The sequence below is a fragment of the Epinephelus lanceolatus genome, chromosome 8 (genome assembly GCF_041903045.1).
Source record: "Epinephelus lanceolatus isolate andai-2023 chromosome 8, ASM4190304v1, whole genome shotgun sequence".
NCBI classification, from domain to species: domain Eukaryota; kingdom Metazoa; phylum Chordata; class Actinopteri; order Perciformes; family Serranidae; genus Epinephelus; species Epinephelus lanceolatus.
In genome coordinates this window covers 26,172,833-26,192,459 of record NC_135741.1, presented here as the reverse complement: position 1 = coordinate 26,192,459, position 19,627 = coordinate 26,172,833, and the positions used below count along the sequence as shown (strand labels likewise).

Here is a 19,627-nt window from a genome sequence, read left to right as displayed (position 1 = left end):
CACGGATATGCTGCCTTTCACCATACCTTCAAATACTGATCCTCAGATGACAAATCGGGGCCAGGCCTCTTGATCCGTCACTCCCCGTCACATTGTTGCACTTTGATCCTGGTGCCTTCGAGCAGGAAGTCAAGGAAATTTTCTCGGCAGTCTGCTTTCTGCTTGGTAGAAAATCTTTTCAAAAGAAGGGAGAGATGACAACGAAACTGAGCCGACACTGACAGGTAATGAATAAATTATGTAAAGGTGATGTGATTAGAGGTGATAATGAAGGGAGGTTAAATAAATCCTGACTGATGGAGGCATTACAGCCTGTTTAGACATGGAAATGTGTTTGCTCTTGTAGACAGGAAACACATTTTGCAGCCTTTTTATACCAGGTGGTATATGACAGATTTAATTTCGGCAGTAATGTGTGTATGTGTATGTGTTACATCTTGTTGCTTAATGGCAGCAGGTGTTTGTAGAATTTGTGTCATAGCTTTAAAATACCCCTCACTGATCTACCATTGACTCCTGAGGAGGTGAAGTCTTCAAGACGCAGCTTAATAATTACAGAATCTGTTTATTTTGGCCATAAATGATTAAAACTGTGTGTTACCAAATGGGAATTTCCCTCCTAGTGCTTTATTGTTGTTCCTGTCAGCAATTAAGTTTAGTTTTAAAGCAAAGCTATTCAACTTTTGCTGAATAACAGCCACACTTGACAATCAGGAGATAAAGGTAAACAGTAAAATGTAGTGTAATCATGATCATAGCAAAATCCTAACAGTTTATTTTTATAAGTTAGTATTCTTGCTTTATGCTGTCAGGATCTGTGAATATCCCAACTGGGTAAACAGATCCTTAATGTGAGTGTATGCAGCCATCTGTCCTGGTTTCCTCGTGAAATGGGTGTAATGTTGGCACCTCGTACCGTCTCAGATTACCAGCACGAGAAACATCTTTTCTTACAGGTTGTGGCTGTGGCTCTAAATATTTTTCTTGCCAGTCTGAAGTTATAACTCTTCCCAACAAAGACTGAAAATGCTTGGAAACACTGGACCGTTCTCATATTCCCCGAGGTTAGTAAGTTTCATTTCACTTTGAGGTTCAACAGTCACTGGGGGTCATTTGGTTTAAGCACTTGTTGGATTATTTACAGGACTTTACCCACCTGCTCACACCCTCTCATGATAAAACATGACTGTTTCAGTCAGTGGTAGAAGTGAGTCTAAGTAAGGTCTGTACGTAAGTTGAGGTACTTACACTTGAGTATTTACATTTTATGAAGCTTTATACTTCTACTTCACCACCATCCCAGAGGCAAATATTTGACTTTTAGTCCACAGCATGTGTCTGACAGCTCTTAGTCAATTCAATTCAATTCAATTCAATTAGCAGAATTAAAGCTTATTATCTGAGACCAAAAAAAACATTTAACAGGGAAAAATATGGGCGAAACCTTAGGTTTCCTTTCCCAGGATGTATAGACATGCAGCAGATGTTGTGGGTACAGAACAGACCAACATCATAAACTGACAGTACAGACAATTTACATGACAACAGAGAGAAAGATACACAGCAACAACAACAACAACAACGGCAATAATGACTATGACAATTACAAAAATGGGACTAATATTAGTATCTGTATGATATATGTATATTAATACATGATATTATCTGTGTGTAGTAACAATAATAATGTGTAAAATAATTGTAGAAATACCGTAGAACTTCAATTAGTAGCCCAGGCTAATAATTACTTAAATCAATGAACTCAGCAGGCCTATATCTGGGACAGGCATCTATATCAGACAGGCCTTTAATTCCTTTCACAAAAAAACAGCGAATATGGGAAATAAAATTGTTTATTCAAACCAGTATGAATATTACTTCATATCAGGCTTCAAATAACAAATTAATTATGAATCATTCATTTGATCAAGCTCCAACAGACAGCACATCAGAAAGAGAGAGTTACAAGACTCGTTTATGGCACTCAAGGTTTACAGCATCCAGCACACCGACACAACACCACTACATCCTATCAGAACAATATTTATAACTTGGATTAATACTTATTAAAACCACTTTTGATTCTTTTGATGGAATAGGAATAACTTACAGGGTTATTGAAGAATGGACACATTCTGACTTTATGACTGCTTCAGAGGGAGACATCTCTCTTGTTTACCAGGCCAGTCTCAATGAATTACAGTGTTCTCTGGTGCTCATACGGTAGTTCCAGCAAAATGAACTGAATGATTGAAGTGTGGAGAATCTAAGCGAGCTAACAATGTGTAGCATCTCCATATTGACAAAAGTTTAGTCATTTATACAGTACAGGCCAAAAGTTTGGACACACCTTCTCATTCAATGCGTTTTCTTTATTTTCATGACTATTTACATTGTAGATTCTCACTGAAGGCATCAAAACTATCAATGAACACATGTGGAGTTATGTACTTAACAAAAAAAGGTGAAATAACTGAAAACATGTTTTATATTCTAGTTTCTTCAAAATAGCCACCCTTTGCTCTGATTACTGCTTTGCACACTCTTGGCATTCTCTCCATGAGCTTCAAGAGGTAGTCACCTGAAATGGTTTCCACTTCACAGGTGTGCCTTATCAGGGTTAATTAGTGGAATTTCTTGCTTTATCAATGGGGTTGGGACCATCAGTTGTGTTGTGCAGAAGTCAGGTTAATACACAGCCGACAGCCCTATTGGACAACTGTTAAAATTCATATTATGGCAAGAACCAATCAGCTAACTAAAGAAAAACGAGTGGCCATCATTACTTTAAGAAATGAAGGTCAGTTAGTCCGGAAAATTGCAAAAACTTTAAATGTGTCCCCAAGTGGAGTCGCAAAAACCATCAAGCGCTACAACCAAACTGGCACACATGAGGACCAACCCAGGAAAGGAAGACCAAGAGTCACCTCTGCTTCTGAGGATAAGTTCATCCAAGTCACCAGCCTCAGAAATGGCAAGTTAACAGCAGCTCAGATCAGAGACCAGATGAATGCCACACAGAGTTCTAGCAGCAGACCCATCTCTAGAACAACTGTTAAGAGGAGACTGCGCCAATCAGGCCTTCATGGTCAAATAGCTGCTAGGAAACCACTGCTAAGGAGAGGCAACAAGCAGAAGAGATTTGTTTGGGCCAAGAAACACAAGGAATGGACATTAGACCAGTGGAAATCTGTGCTTTGGTCTGATGAGTCCAAATTTGAGATCTTTGGTTCCAAGCGCCGTGTCTTTGTGAGACGCAGAAAAGGTGAACGGATGGATTCCACATGCCTGGTTCCCACTGTGAAGCATGGAGGAGGAGGTGTGATGGTGTGGGGGTGTTTTGCTGGTGACACTGTTGGGGATTTATTCAAAATTGAAGGCACACTGAACCAGCATGGCTACCACAGCATCCTGCAGCGACATGCCATCCCATCCGGTTTGCGTTTAGTTGGACGATCATTTATTTTTCAACAGGACAATGACCCCAAACACACCTCCAGGCTGTGTAAGGGCTATTTGACCAAGAAGGAGAGTGATGGAGTGCTGCGGCAGATGACCTGGCCTCCACAGTCACCGGACCTGAACCCAATCCAGATGGTTTGGGGTGAGCTGGACCGCAGAGTGAAGGCAAAGGGGCCAACAAGTGCTAAACACCTCTGGGAACTCCTTCAAGACTGTTGGAAAACCATTTCAGGTGACTACCTCTTGAAGCTCATGGAGAGAATGCCAAGAGTGTGCAAAGCAGTAATCAGAGCAAAGGGTGGCTATTTTGAAGAAACTAGAATATAAAACATGTTTTCAGTTATTTCACCTTTTTTTGTTAAGTACATAACTCCACATGTGTTCATTCATAGTTTTGATGCCTTCAGTGAGAATCTACAATGTAAATAGTCATGAAAATAAAGAAAACGCATTGAATGAGAAGGTGTGTCCAAACTTTTGGTCTGTACTGTATATGTATGTGCGACCGAAGCACCTAAGTAATGTTGGCTCAAGTGGGTAGCAAATATCCAAAGAACTTCTATAAAACTATTAGTCTTATTAAGACAGGCCTTTATATGTCAGCATGTGTATAGCCACACCAGGCTAGTAAAAGGGACTGGGTGTTTAATTGGAAATAAGCTTTTAATTGAAGTTTTACGGTATGACCAATAATGGTAGCAGTACTACTTTGTAGACTACAGTTTTTAATCCCCTTTCTGTCCACTGAAAACCATGTATCTCCAGATGTGTTGAAGTTAAATGTTTGTGATAAACTGAAGGATGAAATGTTCCTTTATGGTCTGGGAAAATCCTCCTACTACGTAAACTAATAATATCTCTAAAAATCCTCTTGGATCAGCAGGAACATGCATCGTCACAAAGCTGAACAGTGAAATGCAACATACACACAATGTTGGGAAGGTTACTTTTGAAACGTACTAGGTTACAAATTACTAGTTAGACTTCTTCAAAGTAGTGTAACCTATTACATTTGATATGTTTTCTAACCTGTTTTTGGGCAAGAAAGCGGAAAAATGTCTGGAAATAGGCTATGCCAAAAGAAGGCACTCCTGTGCTGTGAAAACATGCAGAGTACCAGAATGAATGTTTTATTCTACATACAGTATAAACTCTTTACGGAAAATAACTGATTTTTATAAACCTTTATTATCAGGTATTCAATCAGTGCCATTCAGTGTGGTATCAGTACTTTTACTGAAGTAAAGGATTTGAATACTTCTTCCACTACTGGTTGTGTTAACTGTGCAGCTGCTGGTTTATGCTCAAATCTCTGTGCTTTTATTTGACGTCAGGGGTTTCTCACCGGAGGACTTCCCTCAGCAGAGACGAGCTTTCCAACACGATGACCATCGGGGATCTCCACTGCAGAGAAACAACATGTCCAGACCCAGTGGGAGATCCATATACAGTACGCTCAGACAAAAACAAACCTTGTCTAGTAATATTTTTGTGTGAGAACCAAATGTGTCAGACATCTTTTCTTTACATCAGTGCAGAGAAAGGAGTACTCTGAGACGCTGAACAGACATCCTGACAACTTTCACGTCAGAGTGGAGGTAAATGAAACCTGCACCAGCATGGAGACACAGTACAATCTTTAGGTGTCTTTATCGATGACATCTCCACTTTGACTCCACAGCACCTGTTCACCTGTGAGCTGGACGGCCAGGAGGTGAAGACAATGGACGACTGCTTGGCTAAACTCAAGAGGCTGGATGCCAAAGGTCGCCTGTGGCCTCAGGAGATGATCATGGAGGTTCAGGGAGGGTATCTGCTGCTCAGTGACATTGAGACCAAGGTTGGTACACACTTCAGAGTTTGGGAAATTTGAGTAAACCACATGTACAAAAGTATGTGGACATAACATTTCACCAGTTGCTGAACATGCCTTTGCCAGCTATGTTTATATATGAGATGAGATGCTTACAGAAGTGGAGTTATGTTAAGTGTGACTGAGGGGAAAAATCTTAAAGAAGGAAGAAATGTATTTTGTTTTATTGACAATGTTCAGATATATTAAAGGAATACTTCACCCCACAAATAATCATTTGTATATCAATTACTCACTCCATGTTTATGTTGAATTCATGAAGAAAGGTTTTCTTGCATACCTGCGGTGATGAAGTCATATGAGTGCCTTTGACAAAAGCAAAACTGTATCAAAACATCTGTTAACAAACTCTCACACAACTTGTACAGTATAATCCAAGTCTCATTTATCCAGTCATGTGCTCAGTACAACCTTTCTGATGAGTAACTAAACAGGAAGTGAAACCGAATCTTTGCTCATGTCAAAGCCAGACTTCATTGACATGAACGGTAATTTTACCTCACTGAACACAGGAGCTGTTGGTCTACTGCTGATGGGGTTGTGTGAGAGTTTTGCCCATGAAAATGTGTGGGAACCGTAGATATACCAATAATCATTTTGGGGGATGAAGCATTCCTTTAATAAAAATACAACATATCAGACTTTGTCAGGGAGGGAACGATAAAGTCCTGGGCTTATTCCCACCGTTTTCTCTGATGTTGTCTCAGTTAGTCCAGTGTTTATGACGGAGAAATGTGTTTAGTGTCTGACATTTAGATTTATTAGAAAACAATGACAACAAAGAAACAGAAAATGGAATCATGTGAACAAAATTCAATTTTATGACCATTTTCTTCAAGACATAGCTCCACTTTTGTCTGTGTGTAATTACTTTGAGTTTTGGTTATTAACTGTGTATTTGATAAACCTGTGTTCATAATGTTTCTCCTGTTCAATCTGACTCTAAAGTCAGAGCTGGAGTCGCTGCCTTTGAGCTCCATCCTGAAGACCAAAGCTGTGCTGGATAGCTGCGCCTACAACTCTCTGCTGACAGTGACTGTGCAGGAACGCAACAAACGCAGCCCCCAGGTCTTCATGTTCCAGTGTGAGGAGACTGGGGTGAGTCAAATTTCACCAGAGCACCTCACTGACCGTGACTTTGACCTCCTAAACGCCTCCAGAGAAGGGAGGATGTGATGGTCATGCTGAGATATGTAGTCTCTGAAATCTGAAACCATTATCACTCTTACACAACAAGCGGTTTTTGCTGGTGTCATGTAGGAGTTTGATTTAAAGCTTGTCTATTTTATCAGGCGAGGCTCGTCAAGAGTGATCTGGATAAGGCGATCCAAAGAGGAGGTGATGTTGTGGAACCACACAGAGACCAGTCTGACATCAGGTACAGTGTGACATCACGTGTAAATGGAGACAAAAATCACGTTACTGAGAGAGAAATTGAACAATAAAATGCATTAACTGCTGTCTGTCGCTGATGTTCACAGGAGTAATCTTGAGAATATCATCGGGCAACATGTTCCAGGAAGTTTCCGGCACGCTGGGCCTCGTCCTGTGCCGCAGGAGAGGGCCCCACCACAACCAGACCACCCGCCCCCACAATGGAGGAACAGAGAACCAGGTACAGCTTAATAGAGTTCACTGAAAGCATCATCCTGAGACCCTGACAAAAAAGATTTTAATATTTTGTTTTTTCTTTTACATAATTTAAGTAATTGGAAATTACAAAGTACTGACCTGGAAGAGTCATTAAATTACCACAAAAGATGCAAAGGAACTACAAAGAGACACAAAACGACCAAAAATGACACATAATGACTACAAAGAGACATAAAACTATAAAAATATGCCTTGTGACCTCAAAGAGATGCAAAATAATGACTCAAAAAAGGCTAAATGACTATAAAGTGTGTGTCTTGCTCCTATGTAGGGCAGGTGCGGGGCATTTTGCATATCTGTGCCCAGGGGCCCACTGTCTGATAACCTGCCCTTGTCACACCCCCATGTGTGTTACATCACTAGAAAGCCCAAGATGTGCTTTCACAGTATATTAGGCATTAAATAAACTGCATGTATGGTGTTTGAAACAAAGGCCTCACTGTCATGTCCCCCACTGTCATGCCCTCCACAGAGGACAAATATGAACTGTCAGGTTAATTTCCTCAGAAATCTCAAAGGTTTATTGACGTGTTCTGTGCAAACAAGACGGGTTCAGCAATAAACTCTCTCCAGTATGTTTTATACTGTGTCAACATTTATATTAATCTCCAAACAATTTTTTTGTTGCCTTACAGAAAATATGCCACCTCAGCTGGTCTACCCGACACAAGAACCAATGATGTACCACCCTGATCATCATGAGTTACGGAGTGGCCCAGAGGTCCCCGAGCAAACGGACTCAGAGAGGAACACAGTCAGTACTGCCAATTCAACTGTTTATATAAGTTTTATAAGTTAGAAGAAAAGCATGCTCATACATGACAGCTTTTTTTGAGAGTTCATGCATCATGAATATGTTTCATGCGTGTGCTCCTTTTCACAGGATATCTTAAACCACGTTATATCTGATCTGGAGATCTTCATGGGCAAAGTGTCTGCTGCTGCAAATGCATCTTCTTCACCAAAAGACAGTAAGAGCAAGAGCAAGAAGAAAAGCGGCTTGAAGAAGAAAAAATCAAAGAAAAATGGTAAAATCCTTTTTTCCCTCAGGGCTCATATAATAATAAATAAGGACGTAACTGCTGGAGTAGTGATCTCCTGCAGGTGAAGTCATGCTGACAGCACAGATGTTAGTGTCTGATAAGTTTTTCCTCCTCTGCAGCACCAGCTGTGAATCTGCCACCGTGGGAGGAGTATGTCTCCTGTCTTCAGAAAATCAAATATGGATTCAATCTGCTGGTAGAGACTTTTTTATTTCTTCAGTTGTCTCCACAGATTATAAATGGAGCCAAGATTTTGGGTGAACACTCTGATGTGTTGATGACTGGAATGTGTGATGGCAGCAGAAAGCAGCAGAGTGTGACTGAACAGCTCTTTGTGTTACAGGGCCAGCTGGACGGGACACTGACCAGCCCCACTGCTGCTGACTTTGTGCACATCTTCTTCCTTAATTTAGGCATGGTGAGCTCTGCTGAACTGATTTTTGACTTGATGACTCTAGTTTTAAGGCCCTAGTCAGTTACAGTGCATGTCACTCCACTATGTGTGGTCATAATTTCCTTCACCTAAGCTGTTGATATTTTATTCATCTATCCACAGTTATTGCCTCAGTATCCACCAGACCTGGCTCCCTCTGTGCTCTCACCCCTGCTGACAGAGGCGGCCCTGCGGCTGCTCAGTCAGGTTGTCGACCCAGAAGAAGACCACCTGTGGAGGTCTCTGGGAGACTGCTGGAACATCCCCAGGTAGTGCGGCCTTTGTAACCCTCACTCACTTACACAAGTCTTTTATTTCTCATATACAGCCCTATATACCTGACCTGACACACCCTAACCTGGGGCGTAGTGTGTGTGTGTCTGCTGATATGTAAATACAGGTCAGAGTTCATGCTGCATTCATGTCATATAAGAAACATGATAGGAGTTTTTGAATTTCAGTTTTAAGATGGTAAATTCTACTTGAGACTTAAATTTTGGTGGCGAACAACAAGGAAATACATTTATTAATTTACCAATGCGTCACTGATAATTTATTAACCATTAACAAGAACAACTCTAGGGTTGCCAGGTTGTGAAAAACTCCTTTGGCTGGTGTTTGAGGGAACATTTCACCCACAAAATGATCACTTGTACATCATATACTCTCTCTGTATTACGTTGAACTTACAGAGAAAACTTTGTTCGTCTCATATACCTCCAAAAATATCCATTTACAAACTCTCACACAACTCGTGCAGTATAATCCAAGGCTCATTTATCCTGTCATATACTCAGTACTTCCCAAACACATGCATTTTTGCTAAAACCATAATATTTCAAACACTTTGGCATAAGCAGCGCACCTGGACAGAATGTATTCCATTGAGCAGATTTCAAACATCTTACATCCATCACTCACAGATGTGTCTGAAAAAGCTCACTGAAGTAACTTCAGCGTTTGTGTTTTTAACTTGACTCAGAGTTTCCTGCCCTCCTGCCTCCTTCATACTCTAGGTCCAGATGGCCTGACGATAATGTCCCACTTTACATCCCAGAGTTCTACGATGGCTGGCAGCCGCCGCCCCCTCCCGTACGCATGTCTTCCCCACCCCCTTATCAGAACGATCCATTGAGCAGGAGCAACAGCCAGCGGCTCCCACCAGGCCCTCGTGAGCCGCCCCTGTATATGCGGGTCATTTATGACTTCATGGCCAGGAACAACCAAGAGCTGAGCATTATGAAGGGTGAGGTCATTCAGGTGAGACGTGAAAAACATGGTTCAATAACTTCCTTAACATCTAGACACGGCACACAGCTGCATATCTTTCCATGCAATGTGTCAGCATGTCCACTGCATGTCCAAACACAGGCCATAGACCTTAATTAAATGAGATATACTTTCTGTACCCCAACAATATTATAATAACTATTATACTGACTACTGGATGTTAATAATGCTGTGATTTCTTGTCTTTAAAGAAAATAAATCTGTCAGAACAAACAGACCGTTTCAGTTTCTGCCAAAGTCCAGGTTTAATAATCTGTGGTCACATATTGAACTTCCACTCTACATTGCTTTGAATACAGCTCTGTTTCTATTTCAGTGTCCGTGAATCTGTTTGTATATGTGCCACAGTCACAATCCTCACCGCCAGTATCATCATTCAGGTGTTTGAGATGTTCAGTTCTTTGGCTTCTTCACAGGTGGTTAACAAATCCAAGCAATGGTGGCTCGTTCGTAACACCCGCGACGAGGAAGGCAACGTTCCTCAGAATGTTCTGGAGCCGATAAGGAGCAGCGAGCCCATGGAGGATGTACCGGTGAGCCAAGAGACACGTAGCTCTGCTGAGAAACCACTCAACGATACTTTGAATGTGACTTTTTATTCCATTCGCTCTCTCCATCACAGCGAGACTTTCGCGGTCCAGTGACTCTGGACATGACCTCCACACCTGCAGAGGTCAGAGCCTGGCTGGAGTTCAAAGGTTTCTCCAAAATGTGAGTGAGATGATGCACAGCGGGACGGGGAGCTAAAAGATGTCTGTACTGTAGTGCATGATGACATCAGATGTTCTGTGTCTCATCTCTCAGCACAGTGACCAGCCTCGGGGTGCTCAATGGTAAACTGCTTCTGGGGATGACCAAGGATGAGATAAGGACTGTGTGTCCAGAGGAAGGAGGCAAGGTCTTCTTCCAACTGCAGGGCATCAAGTCAGCCATCGCAGTGAGTGATGTGTCATCTGATACGCACACTTTCAAAGGATAGTTCAGATCCTTTATAAGTGGGGTTGTATTAGGTACCTATCCAGTCAGTGTATCACCTACAGTAGATGGCACGTCTCCAGTTTGGAGAAGCAGGCAGGAGTACTGCAAGGAAGCTCCACAGCAAAACGTGTTTAAGCCATTCATAATTCATAATTAATATATAATCTGAAGCCTAATTTTCACCAAGTTATATTTATACTGGTTTAAATAAACAATTTGATTAAAATTTCCCATTTTGTCTGAACAACACTTTTGTGTGAAAGGAATTAAAGGCCTGTCCCAAATATAGGCCTGTTGATTTCAGTGATTTAAGCAAATAATAGCCCAGGATACTAATTGAAGTTTTATGGTATGTGATAAAGGCAGCAGTGGACCAGCTGCTTCCATATTCTGTGAGGTATAAAACTTGTAGAAAAGACTCCTGAACACTGTCTAACTTGCAAAAATAATGATTTTAATGCTGCAATGTTTCAGTGACTAGACCGTCATCAGCCTGATTGGAAATAGGTGTGCAAAGTATTCTTATATTCTGAGGTAAAATAACTATATTTGTGCGAGGAGTCTGGTGTCTTTAAAGAGAACTTAGAATTTAATAATGGTTTGATTCCCGTGTCGTAAAGGGCTGTCTAGATGGTAAGGTAAAGTTGTGACAATGTTCCAAATAATAGAGTGTAACACGAACAGATTTTTTAGATGGCTAATACATGTTGTACTGCTGCCCCGTCCACAGCAGTACATTGCTTAGTTTCCTTGTTGGTACTCTGTTGGTTCTCTGCAACTGGGGGTGATACCGACTGACATCTACTGAATATAATACACTGGCTATGGATAAGAATGTCATAAAACACCACTTAAAAAAAGGCAGAACTTTACTTTTAACACCCAAACGCAGCACATCAGTAATGTTTCATCCTGTTCTTACAGCTCGCCAGTGAACCATCAGGCATGTACAACGGCCGCTACTAACGACCTGCTTCACTTCAGTGTTTCTCCTGAATTTCATTCACAAATCGACATCTGGAATTATTTTTGTCTAATTAATCTTTTTGTCATAAAGTCCTTGCTTTCAGCATTTCTGTTATTTAAGGGAAAACACTTCTATTAAATGAAACTTCTGTATTTTGTATAATTTATCACCAGCAGTAATAATTGTGACTCAAATTGATTTTTACAGCAATTTCTTTTACTTATATGTACTTCTAGTTATTTCAAGTCAATTGTCAATTTTCCAGACTGTGATTAACTCAAAATGGATGTATGTAGACATTTGTTTAATCCGACACCATTTTCCTTTCTAATAACTACAGGTAACCAAGTTGTGTTATTAGATGTACATTGTAAAAACATTTTCCTCTGCTGCATTAACTTATACTTTACACTACATTTTCCTCTAATTAATGTCTGGATGTCATGTACTGTACAGAAAGAAACAAGCTCAGAACAAGATTCACTTTAATCTCTCCAAAAAATCTTTCAAATGTAACAATTAAGTGCTTTAACTCAAATAAAGTTTTTACCTGTCCTTATAATGTCAATACAAAGCTGGGTTTCATTTCACACAAAGTTAAAGGTGGTTTCAGAACAGGCATGAAGTGTTTGGAAACATGAAACGTGATCAGAGGACATGTCACCTATACAAAACGCTAGTAAACAGCTTATAAAAAAAGACACTACAGACCATGTTTTCTCTGGTCCTGAAATACAAGTTACTGGGGCATTTGCACTTGTGGACATTTGTTCTTTTCATTTCTCAAAGGCTTAAATGTGCTGTCCTTCACTCTTTCTTGTGTCCCCACTTGGCCATCTTGTTGTTGACGGGAGTCTTCATGAACCTGTCTGACTTCATGTAGGCAGCGATCTTCTCCAGAGCCTGTAATGACATGATATCATAATAAGTCATTAAAAAATAACTGCAAGACCAGCACAGGAGCAACTCCACATATTCATTGTTTACCTAAAGACACCTAACTGAGACTGTCACAACAACACAGAGGAAGACAAAAAGGTGCTAGAGTGCAGGACTTTCTGTTTCCTGACAGCAGCTTTAAGTGGCGAGTGTAGGATGTGCTGTTTGTATCTGACAAACAGCCGAATGTTCTCACCTCAAAACGATCTAGTAGATCTTTGAGGTTCTTGAATTCATCGAGGCACGTAGGGTGAAACATCCTGTGTTGATCCAACAGCTCGTACATGAGGAAGTCCACAAAAGTGATCTGTTGTAAAGAAAAGTTACATTAACAAACATGTTGAAAGCAAAATAAAAGCTCAAACTAGACTTAGCTAATATACTTATAGTTTTATACAATCAGTCAAATGAATTGCCTGTTTGTCACTTCTCAAATTAAATGCATCATCCAACTCTGCAGTTCTCCCTCAGCTCTATGAAACTTAATAATCTGTTTTAAACCTATATTTTTTTTAATTTTTACATTTATTTCACACATACAAATAGACATCAAAAATAACAGATTATACTGACACATGTAGTCATGGTTTTGTAGTCATTAAAGGGAAAGAAACGTAACATTTCACATTACTCTGATACCCTAAAGTCCCCAAAGGTGACTTTTTATTTTGTGCACACAAGTTAATTATCTTGTTAATTATCTTTGTGTGTGCAAGTTGTTATCTTGCACAGGTAATTACCTTGAAAGCACAAGAACCTGCCTATTCCATCTGATGCCAATTGCTCTGTCACTTTCTATTTTTTGTTTTTTTGTTGTTGTTTTGTTTTTAAATTGTTGTTTCTTTTTAATGTCTTTTTAATGTCATTTTGTGTATCTGTACGGTGTCCTTGAGTGCCAAGAAAGGTGCCTTCAAATAAAATGTATTATTATTATTATTATTATTAATATTATTATTATTATTATAAGATAACGCCCAAGATAAAGAAAAAATATAACCTTTCAGGGATATAGGGGCTCTGTGCATTTCACTTATAGAATGCATCAGGGATGGTATTTTTATGTAGGAATCGCAATCGGCAGAGGTAAAAAGCTAACGTTACAGGTTACAAACAAAAGTACACCTGTCGCATGACCAAACACTGCCACCACATAAAGGCTGTAAAGCTGTGTTCAGTTTGATGACATTCAGTAGAATCATTTAACGATTTGTCAGCAACTGTCATTTTTAAGACAGGTAAAGGTTTCAAAATTCATGAGTGGGACATGTACTGACGTATTTTATGTCACAGAACAAAACATGAAAGTCTCTTACACTTGTGTTTACCACAGACCTTATTTCACGCATCTAACAAAAAAAAAACAACTTACTTTTAAGCTCATATCACAGTCATTATAAAGGCTACATACACATGCTATATTTTGTTTTTTTCAGGTCAATCTGGGCTAACCAGATTTGCCATCATTTCATGTCCTTCTATGTGCCTGTATTTTATATTAATTTTTATATCAATGAAAAAAACAAATCTGTGTGCCTAAATTCTTACATTTTTACATGTATCTCACCATAGCAAGTTGGAAAATGACATATTCTGCCATATATGAAGATGGGAGACTCTCTGGAATCTGGCAATATAAAAACCATGATGGTGGGACATTCTGTCACTTCACAGTTGTCCAAAACATGTGGTTTGTGCCAGGCGGACATGTTTGCCAGTATTTTTTCATTATTGCAAGAAATTCCATTGACTCATTCACAAGTCAAAAATGTGTTTTATCTGAAAGAAACATGCAATATTTACATCTAAGATCATAGAAAAATAGTCAACCAAGTGCAATGATGTCCTCCAAGATAATATTTGTTTTTCAGTTTCAGTTATATACTCGGGAGACATTTTGGGCATTGGTGGGGGGGCACGTGTCCCCCTCAATGTATATGGTGACTACGGCCCTGTCAGCATGCATTAGGCTGCAGTTGTCTGGGTGCGCAAAGTTGAAGTGCGCTGGTCTTGTCATACAAAGTTTGATGGAGTGTCAACTGGACAATATGGAGATATTTGCATCTTGAAAGCTGGACTACAAATGTGGATAGACAGGGAAAAACACACGCAAGCCTAAGACGTGGTAAGATACGATATTCCTCACTATATGAAGTGACTGATAACAAGATCTGTATAATGGATTGTAAAGAAATTCGTCAGGTTTTTATTTTGTAGACAATTGATCTATATTTATAGCATGATGGGATGACAGCACAATGATGTGTGTGGTCCTGCGCTTCCATGTGATATGCATGGCATTTCTGTGCGAGCCTGTGTTCGCGAGTAATCCATCCAAGAGTAATGTGTGTGCAAAGCTGTATGAAAGCTCTGTTATACATCATTTTATTGTAATTTTTTGCTGTGAAAACATTGGATTACCGACAAGTGCTTGGCCTTGTCGGAAAGCTACAATTCTGCTGTTTCCGCTGATACGCGTGGCTTCTCGCTATGACGCACAGTCGCGGAGAAAATCCACAGAGCAGAACGGGTGTGAATTTGGATGCACTATGCGTCGTTCGGGCCCATAGTCTAAACTTCTCAGTTTCAACATTTTATTGAGAACATTTAGGAACAGTGCTGCACGTTAACTTTTGTCTGCACATTGTTTTTGTCGTCATTGTTGCTGAGTCTGAGGTGTGAGTCATGCGCTCTCGCTCCGCCTCCACCTCAGGTACCGAAATTTGGCACTGTTTCATTTTAAGTGAATCAGTACTTGGTAGTACCGACGTGAATCGGTACCAAGTACAAAAAGTACCGAGTTTCGGTACCCAACCCTATGTAGGACTCATTCCTGGAGAACTCTATTAAACAAAGAAATGCAATGAAAAAAAAACAAAACAAAACCCTGACAATTTTATGTTCTATTTTGTTTTTTCAATCCACAAATTCGCTGCTTGGTTACGTGTTTAAGGGCTGACATACCTTGTCACCAGCAAACCACTTCCTGTCTCCCAAGAAATCTGAGAACTGCTTCAGTTGGCCCGGCAGCATCTGAAGGTACCCTGGCTTCATCTTGTCCTGATGTCAGAGAGGTGAGGTTTGCATTAGTGGAGATTCAAAGGTTATTCAAATGTTTTAACAAAAATCACCACACCCTGAACTGAGTTACTGTGATTTTATTCAGAGTCAACAACGCAACAAGAAGCCACAGGCGAAACGCGTTTCTGAATAAAATCACAGTAACTCAGTTCAGTGTGCGGTGATTTTTGTTAAGATTTGAGATGTTCCTGCAGCCGACCAGCACCTGACACTTGAGACTGGCTGTGCAGAGGGAGTTCTGCTTAGTTATTCAAATGTTATTAAACTTTTAATGTAGTACTCACAAAGTCAGTGTAGCACAGCCTCACAAAGCCGTTTCTGAAGTCCATGGCCTGGTTCTCCAAGATGTCCACACGGACCTTCTCATCCTCCGTCTCTCCACCTGTGATCAGATCAGATTTAGTGAGACACTCCGGGAATAAAGACTGAGATACTACTCCTGAAACGTGTGTGTAACTGTGTTGTTTAAAGGAGACCATGAGCTCCCAAAATAAGATATCCATCATGGTGGACAAATTATTTTGAAATGTTCACAATGGATGAATGAAGATGGACATGAAACGAATAAAGCCGTTGCCACTTTAAAAACTATATTAATATTAGGATTAAACATGCAGTACTTACACATGTTGTGCTTACGAGCAATGTATCTCATGATAGCATTGCTCTGCACTATCTTCCTGTCTCCATCCTCCAAGTAGGGCAGCTATGGTGAGATAACGTTATTAGTTGGTGTTTCAAACTTGCCAGCTTTACACTTAAGTGAATATTCACAAGTAAAACTCACTTACATTGGGGAAGTCCATTCCAAGTTTGTGTTTTTCATCAAACCAGCAGCTCTTATCAAAATTGGGAGCTGTGTGAGAGAAATGTGGGTTAGATGATTGAGTCTGTATGTTGTAATGGACACTTGTTTATGGGTGAGCTGAACTGGTGAGTTACCTTCACCGCAGACATAAAACTTGTCCTCATACTTGGTGCCGGTGTACTCCAGCAGCAGGCGGGCAGGCTGGGCGAGCTGCATGTGTGAACAAAAACCAGAGATGGAGGAGAAGTTGGGGATTTTTTTTTTTACCTTTTATGCTGTTTTTGGACTGAATGTAAACACTTAAGTCATAGAAGTAACAGAGCTCATACCTCAAAGATAACCTCCCACCCCTACAAAGCATGACTACCTTCACATTCTCCATTGATTAGTTGTTCAAAAATAATAGGTGACTATATTGTAAATATATTAATTCTTTGAGGCACATGTCACAAAGTTTGTGTGAACTGATTTTAACCTACTGCTGTTTTGATTATGTGCATTTTGTTTGATTAACAATCACATAAATATAAGTGATTTATCATGTAAAACTTCAGATGTAAAGTTCTGCTTGGTTGTCTGATACCATCTTAACAATTGGGGGTTTTAAGTCTTGACAAAGCTGAAACATAATAAATCAGTGTGCAGCTTATAGTTAATCAGCACCTGCAACAAATTATGGCAGTGCACAGCCTCTTGATTGCCTGCTTTTGGTTACATATGTTAAAGCATGCACTTTTAAGATATGAGTCAGGGCTCTGGTCACTTGTGAAGGTGACAGCAGTTAACCATTTAGAGACTTGACCTTTCACCGCTTGGACAACTGACCTGGAATGACTGCATGATGAAGCATATCAGACCTAATATCTGTGACTCATCAGAAAATGTGACCAAGTGCCAGGCTCCCTTAAAAAACTGCTGAGTTTGTGGTTTGTTAAGTGGTCATGGCTAAGGGCTGCGTCACGGAATCTGACGGTCGCAGACTTTGACATAACACCGGTGTTAAGACAAAATTAGCTGCTTTCTGTTCTGTGACGTAACGTTATTTCACCACTTGTAAGGAGCTAACTACTAGCATAAGCACATTTATTAGTTGATTTTAAAATATATTTCTCACCTAACTAACGAACTTTACAGCCCTTAAACTCACTGGTAACATTGCTCAATACGAGAGAGAGCAACAGTTATCTGAACGCCGAAAAAAATAACGCTAATGGTAATTTAACCTCGGACATGTTAGCTAACATCTAAGCTAACGTTAGCTATATTTAAAACAAATTTAACGTTTGCTAACGGCTCTGGTAATCATACGCACGTGCACACGGAGCAGCCCCGGGGTTAACGTTACATAACATTTAACTGACGAGACTCTGTCTGTACTTCTTACATGCTTATAAAACACACTTACATTATTTAATACACTATAAAGTTTCAGTAGCAGATACAAAGAGTTAGGAGGGCGGCGGCAGCCGTTATCATCCACAGCACTGCAAACAACAGGAGCCACTTCACAAAGAAGATGGCTGCACTCACCCCACGAATATCCCAGTAAGCCAGTTTCATTGTCATTTTGAGTCACTTTCCGAGACCAAATGTGGCTGACAGAGAGTTGAGGTGCAGCTGCCGTTCAGACGCTGATCAGCGAGGGAGGGACCGGTGGGTCAGGCTCTGTGTGCAGCCTCTGAGGGGACAGACGGAGGAGGTGGGCGGGGTGAACCGGGCGGTCACATGCTAACTCTGATCCGGTTCTTTTGTTTGCACTAGTAAAGCCTCAAGGTATGTGAGTATGAATACACTTGGCTGCTATGCTCCAAAAATCATGTCTGAAAATCCTGTTGTAATCAGATAGATGCAGACTCATGCTCAGACTGCAAGCTCAGACTTTCCCATGACACAGAGAAACCACAATGGAGGCTACAGTACGCCACAGCTGTGTTTCTATTATGCAAGGATCACTGCATGGACCTCTTACATAAACTCAGGAGTAATCTTCATACAAAACAGCTGCAGATCTGAGGGAAAATTGTGTGCAATCATTTGCAACCACACACAAAACTAACAGAGAAAAAGATTAAACTTCATTTTGACCTTGGGAATGGTAAAACAATGCCAACTCAAGGTCTGGTTACTGGTTACTAAGTAACTACTACTCTTTACTTATCAGAGGAGTGGAGTGATACATATATTTTTTGACCTCCCCAGAGCCTCCCTGAGTGATGGGCAGGATATGCAGATTAGTTATTTGATTTTTAAAACCTATCTTTTGGTGTTTGAATTTTAGAAGTTAAGAGTTGAAGACAAAATCTTGTACATGCTGGTTGGAAAGTGCAAATGGATATCACTATTTTAGGCTTAGATTTGGTTGGTTTTTTTTTTTAGACAGAGGGCAGAATATGACAGTTTCTGGATATGATTAATTAAGTAATTTTAGCAATCTTTAAATAAAACATGCCTTTCAAACAGGTGGATTTGGAAGGCATGTTTTCTTTGAATACTGGCGGTAAAATAAATACAAAAATACAAACATTTAAATTTGTACCCCCCCCCCCACACTATTTGTCATAGTATAGTATGTCAAAATAACATCCTAAAAAATGTCATAGTATAGTATGCCAAGATAATCTTATAAAAAATGGTGTTGTATGTAAAAAAACAAAAAACAAAAAACATAATAAATAATAAAAACATAATAATTACATAATAATAAAAATTGTCATAGTATAGTCGGCAATTGTAGTCAGCTGCCTCTCAGTGATGAGTGACAGGCACTAACTTTTTTTGTGGAAGAGACCTCTGTGGGTGATTCAGCTCCAAGTAAAAACCTCCTGAATATCTGGTTCAGAAATAAGGTAAGTACACATTAGCAGGCACTGAGGCAGCGGCTCATCTGTGACATACCAAACATCGTAAAAACCTCCTGAACAATGAACACTGAAGGAACTCTAACCAGGAACTTAAACTGTAAGTTTCAGCTGGTTGCGACCTGCAATCTTCACCGCTAGACGCCACTAAATCCCCCTTAATATTACAAACTGTTCTTTTCAGAGATCCCTCAAAATTTCACAAATCATGATATCAGGGGGGCTCATGTTTTATTAAGAGGAGC

General features: G+C 40.1%; 2 protein-coding genes across 2 annotated transcripts; one reads left to right on the top strand and one right to left on the bottom strand.

Annotated features, from left to right (window-relative positions):
- Positions 1-71: 71 nt before the first annotated feature.
- eps8l3b (EPS8 signaling adaptor L3b) lies at positions 72-12,261 on the top strand. The gene is made up of 18 exons (XM_033629892.2): positions 72-224; positions 957-1,064; positions 4,797-4,912; positions 4,996-5,060; positions 5,144-5,302; positions 6,284-6,433; positions 6,628-6,713; positions 6,817-6,950; positions 7,624-7,742; positions 7,872-8,016; positions 8,151-8,227; positions 8,375-8,449; positions 8,588-8,733; positions 9,481-9,724; positions 10,171-10,287; positions 10,377-10,465; positions 10,559-10,691; positions 11,657-12,261. The coding sequence occupies exons 2-18, from the start codon at positions 1,027-1,029 to the stop codon at positions 11,696-11,698; spliced, it is 1,935 nt and encodes a 644-aa protein (XP_033485783.2). The 5' UTR covers positions 72-224; positions 957-1,026; the 3' UTR covers positions 11,699-12,261.
- Positions 12,168-18,214, bottom strand: LOC117258765 (glutathione S-transferase Mu 3-like). The gene is made up of 8 exons (XM_033629893.2): positions 18,055-18,214; positions 16,659-16,734; positions 16,508-16,572; positions 16,341-16,422; positions 16,001-16,098; positions 15,600-15,695; positions 12,835-12,945; positions 12,168-12,602 (listed from the first exon to the last, which is right to left on the bottom strand). Exons 1-8 carry the CDS (start codon positions 18,088-18,090, stop codon positions 12,507-12,509), a joined length of 660 nt encoding a protein of 219 aa, XP_033485784.1. The 5' UTR covers positions 18,091-18,214; the 3' UTR covers positions 12,168-12,506.
- Between the last annotated feature and the right edge of the window lie 1,413 nt (positions 18,215-19,627).